Raw genomic sequence first — 15,698 nt, forward strand, 5'->3', positions numbered from 1 at the left:
ATAAGATCAATTCTAGTGCTTTTGGGATATTTGCTGTTAATTTCTCCCAAAAAATTACTGCAAGCTCTTTGCCAAGGTTCACTTTCTGTCCATAATATTTCAATATCCTCCTTAGTTAAAGGTACAACAATTTCTGCTGGGTCTATTCCTGCTAATTGACGAAGTCTCAATTTTCCTTTCCAAATCAAGTAAGAGATTTTTTTTTTTTTGCAGAAAATAGTGCTGACTACATTTATTTAAGAACTCCGTAAGAGGTCCTGATACCTAACCCAAAGGAGGGGCCCCCCATATCTGTTCCACACAGGCTTTGCAGCAGTACTATCTTCTTCCAACCAGTGAGCGGTCTGAAAATGTGATGTGAGTTCTACAGTCATCTTGTTTCCAATTCAACCGGCTGATCTGTTGCCCGTGCAGAGACTGAACTGTGTGAAGATCTCCACCACCAACCACAAGGTAGGGCTAAGACTTTGGACAGTTGACAGTGCCAACCAATGTCACAGGCTTCGATCAAGTATGACCACATCCTTTGGAAAGCCTTCCATCTTCGAGATTTCAAAACAGCCTAACTTGCTGTAAAATTCCAGAATCCTTTTATCATCTGGTCTTACTTCACAGAAAGCCCCCCGGGATCCATTAGCCTTCAGTGAAGACAGGAGACAAGCCATCATGCTTTTAGCAACATTCGGGTCAGTGACTTTCTTGTGAATATCCATTTTTATCAGAGAAGGGAAGTTGGCAAGGAAAGTTTCTGGCAAAACCTCTTGCTCTTCATGGAAACTCAACATTATTTTCTCAGCCTCTGAGAGCTCCTTGTCACCATTTGGCTTGGTGTACTTCTCCTGCATGAAGGGAATCCAGGAAATTTTACATTTTTTAATGAAGGGGGTCACATCTACAGTGCCCAAGGCATAACCACAAATGCCATCTTCATCTTCTAAGACGAAACAGTAATCCAGGCTGAGGGAAAGCAGCCCTCCTACTAACTTGTCTCCAATAAGGTCCGGCTGACTCTGAAAAGGTAAGCCCACTCCATCATCATACATTTCTCTGCAAATCTTGTACACGGAAGCCTCATCTTTAGGAAAATAAGGTCTGATAGTATATACTTTGGAGGTAGGAGTCAGCGGGGGTGGTTGAAAAAAGAGATCATTTGCCCCATCAATTGGCAACAAACGCTGGAACTCTCCTGCTAGACCACCTCTAAAGGCCCAGGGTTCTTGGTCTCCAATTAAGAACTGTGCTGAAGAATGACTACGACACCCTAACCACTGTACAAAAGACTTCACCATAGACATTATACTCTTGATATCCCACACATAGGAGTACATGTCTGCTGCGGGCCGCAGAAATATATCATAAGAACTCAGCTGGTTATGGCAAAGTCACTACCTGGAGGGATCATGGAATTCCTCCAGAGGAAGCCAAATCCCAAGGAGTTTTTGGTGTTACTTGGCTTGTTATATATCAGCTGTATTCTGTTATGAAAATCATGTGTGCCTTCATAGCTTTCCCAATTGACTTTTCCCTAAGAAGGATTAACAGTGTAGACTGAGCACTCTCTGGACATACACATTCCAGGTATTTGGAGAACAGCCTCAGGAAAGGCTTTCTCTGGAATCAGATTATCTCCCTTGGCCACTTTCAAGGACTACAGGAAACACCACCCAGGTGGGCGCCCATTGTTAGTCCCAGGTGGACTAACAATGATAACAGCCCACATGCAAGTCTCCTGACTTAAGGTAAATTCCACAAGGGGACACCGCCTAGGTCAGGTAGACATTAAGTAATAGCTTTACACAATTTAGCTCAGACCCCTCCTTTCTTACAGCCTTACTAACTTTATAGACCTCTAACTACTTACCTAACCACTTCTAGGAATATTTAGATAAACTTCTGTGCTAACAGCTATGCTCAGCCAGAACTCCCAGTTCAAGCCTCCCTGTATCACCAGAGGCATCTAGCTGTACACAGGTTGCCTAGATACTGAGCACACTTTCCCCCACCCTGCAGAAAAACGGCAGACAGCTTGGACAGATAGGAGCCACAGGAAAAAAGAAGACAGTTTTATTTTCTCCCATTGACCTAGCAACTTATAGATTTTTAACATCCTTTACCAAACACATTTAAGGTTATAGTTGTGCACGTAAGACCCCTCTTCTTAGATATTACCCATATTTAGCCTTTAGTTGATTCATTAGTCACTTCCCCTTTGGGTCACAAATGGTAATTAACAACTAGTGCCCTTCTTTGTAATTCTTATCAACCCTCCATTTGATCCTGATAGTGGACAATCACTGCCTGAGGAAGTTCAGGCTGAGTGTCCTGGGTGGAGGGGAGGATTGTGATTTTGGGGAGATATATAACTGTAAAGCAGGGGACACGGGGAGAGAAGAGAGAAGAGAATGGAAGAACGAGATGGGTAAGAACTTGAGAGGAACGAGCTGAGATGGGGAAGAACTAGATTGAAGAGCTAAAAGAGAGGACTAGAGGAACGAAATGGAAGATGAGGAAGAGCCAGATGGGGAAGAACAAGATGAGGAAGAGCCAGATGAGAGAGAAGGAGACAGGAGAGGAGCTGATAGGGGAAAGAACTAGATAGATGAGAACCTAGAAGGGACAGAACTAGATGAAGGAATTAAGATAGAACATAGAGGGGACAGTAGATAAATATAGAGAGAAATTGGGCAAGAAAGGAGCTAGACATGAGAACAGAACTGAGGCTGTGTATAAAGGATGTTATGCCAGAGGAATTAAAGCGAATGGATCAATGAACTCTGAGTGCGTAGACTGATTTACCGACCCTAAAGATTCTCTGCTGGTTGATAGAGCCTTCCGCGGACCCTGGGAGGGGACTATTGAGGGGCTGGACCCCCATAGTCCTCGATACATGTCATAAAGGATTGTCCTGTTGGCACAATTGGAGAGCCAAGTGAACATCCCCATCACCAGCGCACACATCTCTTCAAACTTGGCTGCTCGGGACCGCCACTCTTCAATTTTTTCAGAGTCTTTGCCTTTGCAGTTGACACTGACCACACTACTGTTGGCACGAAGCCACTGAAATTCCTGTAACATCTGTGCTCCTTTGGGTCTGTGCTCATAGGGAAGATAGAAGAGATCAGCAAGCAACTGCAGGTCCTCCAGAGTCACGGGCTCTGCGGTGTACAGAGGCTTCTCATTTGGACCTGGCACAAACTGCTCCTTGTTTGTCTGGTCATCAGTCTGCATAGGGGAAGTAAGAGATTTTTTTCCACATAAGTTTTTAATTTTTCATTGGTTTATTTGGTAAAAATATTGATTCCAATTTAATATCTTCCCTCTGCATTAATATTCCTGTGGGAGAATGCCTAAAAGGTAAAATAACCAAAATGCAATCCAGCTTCAGATCAATTCAATCCACGTGTCCTTCATGTACTTTCTTTTCTACCAAGGCCAATTCTTTCTCAGCTTCGGGTGATGATTCTCTTGGACTATTTAAGTCCTTGTCACTTTCTAACGTTTTGAACAAATTATTCAGTTCATCATTTTTTACCTCAACAATAGTTCGTAGATGAGAAATGACTCCAAATAATCTTTGAAAGTCATTAAGAGTCTGTAGTCTATCTCTCCTAATTTGCACCTTTTGAGGTCTAATTTTTTGTTGCTCTATTTTATATCCTAAATAATTAATAGAATCTCCTCTTTGTATCTTTTTTTTACTCTTTCACAACTGAGACTTTATTGGTTGAGTACACAGACATTTCAATTCTTAAAACATGGACCCAAACTCTAAGAGTCATACATTGTGTTCACGTACCCAAAAGAGCCATGTATTTTTTCTCTTTGAACTTATTCCAGTGATGTTCCATCCTAAACTTGGCAAGTTTTCCCTAAGACCTCACATAACAATCCTTAATTCCTTAATTAATCCTTAATTAATCCTCATAATCCTTAATTCCACCGACTCACAATTTTATGCCACATATAGTACATATTCAAAATTTCAATCTTTCACAGCACATTATCACAATTGTTAGGAAAATGGACTACCATGAACAGAGATAGTTCTGACAGGGCAAGGACCGAGGAGTGGTTTTTTAGGATACAGTTCTACTAGAAACACAAGACCAGAAATAACTGAAACTATTCCAGACACAAATGAACAACCAAGACTCCAAGTATGCTTTGTGTTGTAGGATATAAAGCTAGCCCCCTCTACGGATTGTTATGGTGACCCCCGAGACAGTCACAGCCTCTCCTGATTCAGTATCCTGCTATTTTCTGGGTGTACCAAAAAATAAACAACCAGCAAGTGATTTAACCTCTTTAAAAAATCATTTACACTTAAAAAATGGGATGAGGCGGGACTTCCTCCCACCTTTTAAAAATGTTTCTAGAGCTACTAAAAAACTCGCATTTACAACATAGTTGATAAAAATATTCCTCTGGATTGTACAAGAAGGGAGGTGGAGACTCTGATAGACACGATGGATGGTTAGTCGGACTTGGCTTCTTTCTTTTCGACTTCAGAGGCTGGACTCTGGTTCTCAGCCTCTCCATGTTCTGCAGGCACATCTGTGGTTTGCTGGTCAGCCACCTCAGCCTGTTTGCCCTTTGCTCCCCTCTTCCCTTTTGTTTGCACTTTTTTTGTTTGATGGTTTATCCTTTCCAGTGGCCTTCTTCAGCTTCACATCCACCTTGGCAGGGGTGGGCGTGGCCGAAAGCCTTGCTGAGTACCTCTTGGGCTCCGCCTTCGCCGCTCCAACTTTCCTCTTGGGCATAGTGGTGGCTCTGGGTGGGAGGCACGTTTGAGGCCGAACCCATCATGGAGCTACACTGCCTCAGCCGCCACTGCACGAACTGCTGCGACCTGCCGCGGGGGCGGTGGGAGACCCTCTTTGTATCTTTTCAGGAGCAATTTGTAATCCCCAGCAAGGCAAAATTTTCTTTACTTCTTCAAACATTCTTTCTAAAGTATCTTCATTTGAGTCAGCTAGTAAAATATCATCCATATAATGATAAATTATAGATTTAGGAATTTTTTTACGTATCACTTCCAATGGCTGTTGTACAAAATATTGGCACAGGGTTGGGCTATTCAACATTCCCTGTGGGAGGACCCTCCATTGAAATCTTTTAACCGGTTGAGAATTATTGTAAGCACGCACCGTGGAAGCAAATCTTTCTCTGTCTTTTTCTTGTAAGGGTATTGAAAAGAAACAGTCTATTAAATCGATAACTGTGAGAGGCCATCCTTTTTGTAACAGAGTAGGCAAAGGCATCCCAGATTGTAGAGAGTCCATTGGCTGAATTACTTTGTTAATTACTCTAAGGTCTGTTACCATTCTCCATTTACCAGATTTCTTTTTAATAACAAATACAGGAGAATTCCAAGGTCTGGTTGATTCTTCAATATGCTGAGCATTTAACTGTTCTTCTACCAGCTCTTCTAAAGCCTGTAGTTTCTCTGTTGTTAAAGGCCATTGCTGGACCCATACAGGCTTGTCTGTTAAAAAATTTAAAGGTAGAGCTGTTGGTGTCTTTGGAACATTATTAGTTGTTGTGCCCTGTTCCTGCATAATATGGATGGCTGGTGACCACTAACTAGAATAATACCTTCTAATATTTCTCTCAGAAACATGTGCTAGTTTATGATTTGTTTCTGAGGTTGGAGGGATGTTAATCTGAGTATTCCATTGTTGCAACAGGTCTTGACCCCACAGGTTCATAGCTATGTTAGCCACATATGGTTTTAATTTTCCTCTCTGTCCTTCTGGATCTATACATTCAAGCCATCTTGCACTCTGTTTCACTTGAGATAATGTTCCAATTTTTAACAGTTAAATGTTTACCTCCTGAAGAGGCCAAGTTGGATGCCAAAATTCTGGTGCAATTATGGTCATGTCAGCAACCGTGTCTACCAGACCAGACAACAAAACACCTTTTATTCTTATTGTTAATTTTGGTCTTTGTTCATTTATAGAAGTTTGCCAAAATTTTTTCTTTATGTTTTCTCATGAATTTTCTGTTCTGTTTCATCATCCTGAGTAGCCAGCCTGGTTTATCCCAATAGGCATTTGGTTATTTAATTGCTCTGAGTAGGGGTTTCCTCTATGACTGCAGGAAAGGTCTGAACTGGATTTGCTGTGGGGACCTGCCTGAGGTCCCTCTGGGAGTGTCCCCGAAGACTGAGGCAAAGGTTTACCTTGCCTGTCCCTTGTTGATCTACAATCATTGGTCCAGTGTTTTCCCTTACCACACCTTCTGCATACTCCAGAAGGAAGGGACATTCTGTTGCCAATGTTCCTTGAAGATACATTGTTTCTAGGAATGCCCTGAATAGAGTCCCTTTTCAAATGTCCTTGCTTTCCACATCCAAAACATCTGACGTTCCTCAAACCTCTTGAAATTGCTTCTGCTATCCACATATCATCTTGGTCATGAGCCTTAACATTAACTGTGTCTCTAATCCAATCTTCCAAGGGTACAGATCTTGCCTTTAATGGCCTGATTATTCTCTTGCATGCTGCATTTGCGTTCTCAAAAGCCAAAGATTCGATTATTATCTGACTGGCTTCTGAATTCAGGACCATTCTCTTTACTGCTGAAGTCAGTCTTTGTAAGAAATCTGTGAAAGATTCTTTTGGGCCCTGTATAACCTTTGTAAATGACTCAGTTTTCTTTCCTGGTTCCTCAGTTCTGTCCCATGCATTCAAGGCTGCCATTTGACATAGAATTAAGGTTTGGATATCATATAAACATTGTGTTTGTACTGCAGAATATTGGCCTTCTCCAACAAGCTGATCCTGGAAGACTTGTGTACCTTTATCCCTACACTGTTTTGCTATGTATTTTGCTTCCTCTTTGAACCACATTTGCCACTGGAGCTGTTGTCCGGGTTCCAGAACAGCATGTGCCAGCTCTCGCCAGTCCTGTGGTATAATCATTTTATAAGTTGACCACGTGTTTAACATTTGCTTTATATATGGGGAATGCATGCCATAAGATAATATTGCCTCCTTAAACCTTTGTAAATCTAACATTTCAATTGGAGTCCAAATATTTTGTGTATTCACTTGATCAGGTAGCTGCTGTATGGTTGCCGGATAAATTAAGGGTGATTGTGTGAAAATAGGCTTTCTTTCTGTAACCTTATAATCCAATCCTGAAACAGCTTCACTGTTAATTTCTTCTGTCTGAACCTGAATTTCTCTATAATTCATTTTAACAGGTTTTTCTAAAACTATCTAAAGTTTATCTAAAAACTATCTTTTTAAATAGTAAAATAAGGATAAGAAAAGTAATAATGTGCATAATTCAATCAACATTAATCTTCTCATATAGTTAGTTGTTCCATTGTCAGACTGCCTAAAATTTCAAACAAAGCCCAATTTTCTTCCAATGTACACATAAAACCCATTTTTTTAATATGGAAAAAATTTCTCTTTTAAATAGTTTTTTCTTTTAAAATATCTGATATCTTAATTGACTTACCAAGTCTGTGTAGAACAGTAGAAATCCGAGGGAGGGAATGTCAAAACAGCTACCTAATGTCTGGGGTGGGAATCCAGAGAGAGAGAGAGAGAGAGAGAGAGAGAGAGAGAGAGAGAGAGAGAGAGAGAGAGAACAAACAAGCAAGAAAGCATAGCCATGAGTCCTGGCTAAAAGCTTAAATCCAGCCACATGTTCCTGCTTGAGCTGAGTCAAGGCTTGGCTCTGGCTTCCTTAAGCTCCGATCATGTGCACTGGCTTTACAGACAGCAGGACAGGCCTCAGTTGTTCGTAGTACCGGCTTTAAGCATGTAGCTCCAGCTGTGGGTAACCACTTGTAACTATGGTCAGTCAGGCCTCAGACTTAAGCCAAGCTGGGCCTGAGCTAGGGAGCTGGGCCTGAGCTAGGTAGCTGAGCCACCCAGGTAGGAAACTGGACCCGCCAAGCCAAGCCAAACAGTTTTTAATGAATTCTTGCTATGTTGGGTGCCAGATGTAGATGTAACCATCTTGTTAAATAAGAAACACAGAGCCAATGCAGAGATCAAAGCCCAAGAGGTCAGAGTAATAGCTAAGAGCTAAAAACCTTACCCTTCACTGCTGCTCCTGTCCTTCCCTCCACAAGAGACCTCCTTCCTGTGTCTCTGTCTTCTTATAGACTTTCTGTTCTGCCATCTCATTGGTTGTAAACCCAAACACATGACCTTCTCATCACTTCCCATCTATACAGACCTCCAGATCTTCTATGGTTGGTATTGAGATTCAAGGCGTGTGTCTCTATGCTGGTGGTATCCTTGAACACACAGAGATCTGCCTGTTATGTGATTGGGGTTAAGGGCATGTGCTACCACTGCCAGACTTATGCTATGGCTTGCTATTAGCTCTGACCCCAGACAACTTTATTTATTAACATTCGAATAAAATCACATTTCAGTACAAATAAAATATCACCATAGTTGGGTGACTGTCCAGGCAGCCAGTTGTTTCTGTCATTTCTCACATTTTTTGGAAGTTGCTTGCTTACTTCCTGCTTACTCAGGTAATATTATTTCCTTTGGGTCTCTGAGGGAATTGAAGACTAGATAGTTATAGTTTCCTTGTTTACCAGATTCAGAAAAAAAATTCACTAAAGAGGTGTAAAGTATATAGGGCTGAGAGACATTAAAAGTTTTGGTAATACAAATTACAATAGAAAGTGAATTAGGTACAACCTTTTGGACTCACCAAAATAGGATAGAAAATGGAGTATTTTCTCTGAATTTGTCAATTGTTAATGGACTAGACATTGTGGATGTAATTTCTGCCTGTATATATTATGGTTATTGTACTTACTGTATATAGTTTTTCTTATATTGGTTATTAACTTCTTTTCTAATTTTAGACAAAAGGTGGAAATGTGGTGATATTTTGTTTGTGCTATAAAAAATAAAGCTTGCCTGAAGATCAGAGGGTAGAACTACCATTAGTTAACCACAGAGATCTGTAAGTCTGTAGAGACAGGAGACAGGAAGTGATGTGGCTGGGCAGAGAGAAGAATATAAGGCAGTCAGAGATAGGAGTTCGGCCCCTTTTCAGTCAGGGGAGTCATAGAGGTAAGAGGTGACTGTGGCTACTCCTTTGCTTCTCTGATCTTTCAGCATTTACCCTGATATTTGACTCTGGGTTTTTAATCATTAAGACCAATTGGTATTTGCATTACACAGAGCAGAGCTATTACACTTCTGACAGGGAAACTTTCCATTAGGGGAGCAGAGCAGAGCAGAGCTGTAACAGCTTTCTCCAGAGCGGAGCAGAGCAGAGAAGAGCTGTAAAAACTTTCTCTAGAGCAGAGCAGAGTGGATTGGAGCAGAGCAGAGCTGTAATGACTTTCCCCAGAGCAGAACTGTAACATTTTTGCTAGTAGAACCCTGTCCTGCCTGTGCAGAGTTGTTATGCTTAGGCACTTTCCATCCTGTCAAAATAATCTAGATGGTTTGAATTGTGTTTCTGTTGGCTAAACACCATTTCACTTTATTCTTTTCTTTTTCAACAAGAAATTTTGTAAAATTTTTTTTGCAGAACTCATCTGTACCTGACAGAAAGCATGTTATTTTGGATTGTGAGGCTGCATTAATTGCAAGATACTAGATCATGCTAGGATGGAAAAGTGCCCTGATGTTAGGAGTCCCAAGTCTCTGTGTTCTAGGGCAGAATTTTTCTTAGGTTCCAAACTCCAAACCTCAAGATTTTACTACTTTAGTTCACCAGGTTCCTATGAAAACTTCATGAAATTAACATTTGGACAGAAAGAGTAAAACAGTGTACAATTTGCTTCTCAGTCTTGAAATGATTAGAATCCCAAAGGAAAACCACTGTGTAATTCATCAATGGGGCTATTTTATAATGCTGCAGATATCAGAAATTGTTACTACTGAACTAAAGAGTCAGCCCAGTTGACAGCACTAATAAATTCTAAGGCATGTGTTGGTCTATTGCTGTTCTTCCTTTGCCCAGCAATGAGACATTGATCTAGTTGAATTTTTTCATGATGATCCTAGATCTGCCAGCTTATCACCAAGTGACATGGAAAAGAAGCATAGGCACACTGGTGAGATGGGATGGGATTTAGCTATTAACTATAGTTAATGTAAATTAAATTCAATGTCTTTCTGCTGAGGCAGAGCTGGAAAATACCATGAACTCTGAGGCACAGACTCAAGTGTCTTGGGAAATGTTCCTTAATATGGAAACAGTACTTGGTAGGCCAATCACTTCCTGACACCTTCCCTGAGTAAGGTGATAGAGATCTGTCCCAACCACAGATGGTGCTACAGAGGATTATGTACAGGAACCCTTGTCTCCTGGTTATTTTAAAAGAGGGGAAGCATCCCTGGCCTCTTTCTGCAAGTGTTTGGATCCATGTGATAATTTAGTATTTTCACAAATCCATTTGATGGCAGGAAAGAGAGACTCCTCCAAAGTAATCAACTGTGATGGTCTTCTAGGATGCTTGACTGCTTTGAATACCTGATAAGGTTCTGATGCCTAGCAATAGCTGTAGAGAAATCTTAGAGGCTTGGCTGACAGAGCACAGTACTATTATAATGAAAACAGTTTTGATTTAATGAACACATGGCCATGTGGACTACTTGGCTTTCAAGGCCCTTGGACTATTATGATAATCATTCAGAGATCATAATCTGTAAATATAGCTTGATAGTCAAAATTAATCAACATTGGACTGAAAGGCTTACTGACACCACATCACCATGAACAAATAATGACTAGTTTTCCTCATGTCTGCCACATCCATCTGACATATGCAAGACATTTGACTTCTTTGGACTTAGAGGACCTCTTAAGTTCCTGGGTACTTAAGGAGTGGGATGGATGACACATTTCCAAGAGGAAATCAATAGACGTTTCTATGAACTGTATATTTTGAGACTCAAAAAGATATTTAGGAAAGTGGGAACATGATAACAATTCTATCACATGCATGGATCCATGCATGTGGGAGGGATCTTCTTGGAAGTAAATGGAATGTGCTGGCTTTCTCATGCAATATAGATCATAAAGCTTCAGTAAGACAAGCTAGGGATGCGACTCAGTGGTCAAACACTAGCCTAAAACTTTTGGGTCCTTGGCATTGATTCCCAGCATCACCATGAATCAATCCTAAGATATTTATCCTACAACCATTGCTACTTCTCATGAATCTTTCCCGTTGCTTGTTCCTTGGCAAACAATTTTATTCCAAAAGTATTTAAACAATGACTTCTTACCTGATATAAATTACAACAGCTGTAATTATTCTGTACCTAAATGTTGTGCTCATTAGCATTTTAATGTGTACACTTACACTTCCTGTTTTCATGCTCTAGCATAGCACAATGCATTCCATACAAATGTGTCTCTTAGGTAGTAACCAATTCCCTGTTTTCAAAGAAGGTCCACAGTGACTTCAGAATCCCATTTCACTCCATACATGACTGTTGTAAACAGTTAATTGAAACATTTTAGCACTTAAATATCTTGCCTGTTTGTGTAGAACTGACCATTAATAAATATTTTTTAATATATACACACTTCTTAAGTATCTTGAGAGCGCAAGTGTGTGTATATATATGTGTGTGTGTGTCTATAAATATGCACATATATTCCTAATTTAATGCCCTTTTAGTGGGGAATTTAGTGTGCTTATAACATTTAGTAGATGTATGAAAAGGTTTAAATGAAGAAGATTCCATATCCTTCCTGTCAAGTAAGAAATAGCTATTTGTATGACTACATTGATAATAATGATTTTTATAAAATAATATTGTTGGTTTAAAAAAATCCAGAAGTTTCAATTATTGGCACTAATAGGCATTTGTTCAGCACTGAAGTGTGTGTTATATAAATAGTAAATTTACCACCATCCTTCTCTGCTATTAAAAAGCATATATGTTATTATATAATATTTATAAGGTTGCACACCTAGAAAGTGTGAACTTCAGAACTTACACCATCGGTGTCACTCTAAAGCTTCTCTGTCACTCACCTGTCATTCATCTTCACTAAAGTTTAGTCAAAATTTTTTCTTTTTTATGAGAAATAAAATTTAAAAAATTATTGGGAAAAAAACCCAGAAAATCACCTGAACAGCATCTGGTAAGAGTAGTAGTCACTTAAGGAATTCAGTATTCTTCAAGGAAGGCAATTTAAAGAGACTCATGTAACAGCTTATGACTTTAACTTCTATTCATGCTGAATGTACTAAAATATAAAAAAACATTAGTGATTTATACTTCCACTGAGAATCAGTAATTGAACGAATACTCCATAATTTATAAAAATTGATATGAAGCCTCTTAACTCATGTAAGATCATATTACTATCAAAATGATACTCTAAACAAGAAAAACCAGTTGTAATCCAAGGGGACATACACATGATAATATATAAATTTTTGTATGAGTCATTTCATAGAAGTGTTTTTTTAGAATGGTTTTGCTGATATTTACTAATACATTCACATATGTTTTAAGTCATTATTAGTATTCTAGAACAGAACTAAAGCTTTTTTATAATTCCTTTTACATACCAACCACAGATCCCCCTCTCCTCTCGCATCCCTCTCCCCCCTAGCCTTCCTACCTCCAAGACCCACTCCCCATCCCCTCCTCTGAAAGTTTAAGGTCACCCATGGGGAGTCAGGAAAGCCTGGTACATTCAGTTGAGGCTGACCAAGCCCCCCACCCCCCCTGAATCAAGGCTGAGCAAGGCATCCTCCCACAGGTAATGGGCTCCAGAAAGCCAGCTCATGCACCAGGGATAGATCCTGATCCCACTGCCAGGGCCTCTCAAATCAACCAAGCTACACAATTGTCTCACATATGCAGAAGGCCTAGTTCAGTCCCATGCTGGCTCCACAACTGTCAGTCTAAAGTTCATGATAGCCCACAAGTTTGCTTCACTAATCTCTAGATTTCCCCATCATTATCTTGGCCTCCCTTGCTCATAGAATCCCTCTTCCCTCTTTTCAGCTGGACTCCTGGGGCTCAGCCTGGCACCTGGCTGTGGATCTCTGCATCTGCTTCCACCAGTTGCTGGATGAGGCTCTGTGATGACAGGGTGTTCACCAGTCTGATTACCAGGGTAGGCCAGTTCAGGCACCCTCTCCACTGTTGCTAGTCATCTAAGCTGGGGTTGTCCTTGTGGATCCCTGGGAGTTTCCCTAGTACCAGGTTTCTCCCTAACCCCATAATGTCCCCCTCTATCAATACATCTCTTTCATTGCTCTCCCACTCAGTCCCTCACCCAGCTAGACCATCCTGTTTCCTCATGTTCTCATCTCCCATTCCCTCCCCTCTATTGCTCCCCCTTGTCCCTAGTTTACTCATGTAGATCTCATCAGTTTTCCTTTCCCAAGGCACTGCACTGCATCCCTCTTAGGGTCCTTGTTCCAGCTTCTCTGGAGCTATGGATTGTAGTCTTCTTATCTTTGTTTTACATCTAGTATCTACTTATGAGTAAGTACCATGTTTGTTTTTTGGAGTCTGGGCTACCTTACTCAAGATGGTATTTTCTAGTTTCATCCATTTGCTTACAAATTTCATGATGCCATTGTTTTTTTGCAGCTGAATAATACTCAATTTTGTATATACACCACATTTTCTTTTTCCATTCTTTGGTTCAGGGACATCTAGGTTGTTTCCAGGTCCTGGTTATTATGAATAATGCTGCTATGAACATAGTTGAGCAAGTATCCTTGTGGTATGATTGAGCATCTCTTGGATATATGACTAAGAGTGGTATCATTGGGTCTTAAGGTAGATTGATCCCCAATTTTCTGAGAAGTCACCATACTGATTTTCAACTTGCCTGTACAAGTTTGTACTCCTACCAACAGTGGAGGGGTGTTCCTTTTGTTCCACATCCTCTCCAACATAAGCTGTCATCAGTATTTTTGATCTTAGCCATTCTGAGAGGTGTAAGATGGTATCTCAAATTTGTTTTGATTTTCATTTCCCTGATGACAAAGGATATTGAACAATTCCTTAAATGTTTTTCAGCCATTTGAGAATCTTCTGTTGAGAATTCTGTTCAGATCTGAAGCCCATTCATTTTTTTAATTGGATATTTGATATTTTGATGTCTAGTTTCTTAAGTTCTTTATATATTTTAGATATCAGCTGGCTGTCAGATGTGGGGTTGGTGAAAATCTTTTACCATTCTATGGGCTGTCATTTTGTCTGATTTACCATGTCCTTTGCCTTACAGAAGCTTCTCAGTTTCTTTTTTTTTTGTTTGTTTGTTTTGTTTTTTTGTTTTTTGTTTTTTCGAGACAGGGTTTCTCTGTGTAGCTTTGCACCTTTCCTAGAGCTCACTTGGTAGCCCAGGCTGGCCTCGAACTCACAGAGATTTGCCTGGCTCTGCCTCCTGAGTGCTGGGATTAAAGGCGTGCGCCACCAACGCCTGGCTCAGTTTCTTTATTAATTGTTGCTCTCAGTGTCTGTGCTACTCTGGTGTTATATTTAGGAAGTCATATTCTGTGCTAATGAGTTCAAGTCTACTTCCTACTTTCTCTTCTATCGGGTTCAGTGTAACTGGATTTATGTTAAGGTCTTTGATCCACTTAAATTTGTGTTTTGTGCATGGTGATAGATAGGGGTCTATTTATAATCTACATGTTGACATCCAGTTATGCTAGCACCATTTGTTGAAAATGCTTTGTTTTCTCCATTGTACAGTTTTGGCTTCTTTGTGTCAGGTGTTTATAGGTGTGTAGATTAATGTCAGGGTCTTCGATTCTATTGGTTCACATCTGTTTTTATGCAAATACTAAGCTTTTTTTTAATTACTATAGCTCTATAGTAGAGCTTGAAGTCAGGCGTGGTGATGCCTCCAGAGGTTGCTTTATTGTACAGGATTGTTTTAGCTATCCTAATTTTTTTCCCCATATGGAGTTGAGTATTGTTCTTTCCAGGTCTGTGAAGAATTGTGTTGGGATTTTAATGGGAATTGCATTGAATCTGTAGATTGCTTTTGCTAAGATTGCCATCTTTACTATGTTGATCTTACCTATCCATGAGCATGGGAGATCTTTCCATTTTCTGATATCTTCTTCAATTTCTTTCTTCAGAGACTTTCAGTTCTTATCATACAGGTCTTTTACTTGCTTAGAGTTACATCTTAGTTAGAGTATTATTTCTGGCTATTGTAAAGGGTGATGCTTCTCTGGTTTCTTTCTCAGCCCATTTGTCATTTGTGTATAGGAGGGTTACTGATTTTTTTTAGTTAATCTTGTATCCTGCCACTTTACTGAATGTGTTTATCAGCTATAGGAGTTCCCTGGTAGAATTTTTGTGTCACTTATGCATACTATCATATCATCTGCAAAGAGAACAAGTTTGACTTCTTTCTTTCCAATTTGTATCCCCTTGATCTCCTTTTCTTGTCTTATTGCTCTATCTATATTGAATAGACTGGGGAGAGTGGACAGCCTTGTCTTGTTCCTGATTTTAGTGGAATTACTTTGAATTTCTCTCCATTTACTTTGATGTTAGCTGTTGGCTTGCTGTAAATTGCCTTTATTATATTTGGGTATGTTCTCTGTATTCCTGATCTCTCCAAGACCTTTATCATGAAAGGTGTTGGATTTTGTCAAAGGTTTTTTCAGCATCTAATGAGGTGATCATGTGGATTTTTTTCTTTCAGTTTTATATGCTGGATTACATTGACAGATTTTCATATGTTGAACCATC

At 40.0% G+C, this 15,698-nt stretch overlaps 1 protein-coding gene and 1 pseudogene across 1 annotated transcript; both read right to left on the reverse strand.

Moving 5' to 3' along the window:
• Nucleotides 1–293: 293 nt before the first annotated feature.
• LOC114684398 (protein O-GlcNAcase-like) lies at nucleotides 294–3,231 on the reverse strand (the record flags this gene model as incomplete). Its single annotated transcript, XM_037200519.1, has 2 exons — nucleotides 294–1,328; nucleotides 2,890–3,231. Coding segments are annotated over 2 exons (1,176 nt in total), but the record flags the coding sequence as incomplete, so codon positions are not given.
• Nucleotides 3,232–4,468: 1,237 nt separating this feature from the next.
• LOC114684400 lies at nucleotides 4,469–4,760 on the reverse strand (annotated as a pseudogene).
• Nucleotides 4,761–15,698: the final 10,938 nt, after the last annotated feature.

The sequence above is a fragment of the Peromyscus leucopus genome, chromosome 8a, assembly GCF_004664715.2.
Source record: "Peromyscus leucopus breed LL Stock chromosome 8a, UCI_PerLeu_2.1, whole genome shotgun sequence".
Taxonomy (NCBI): Eukaryota; Metazoa; Chordata; class Mammalia; order Rodentia; family Cricetidae; genus Peromyscus; species Peromyscus leucopus.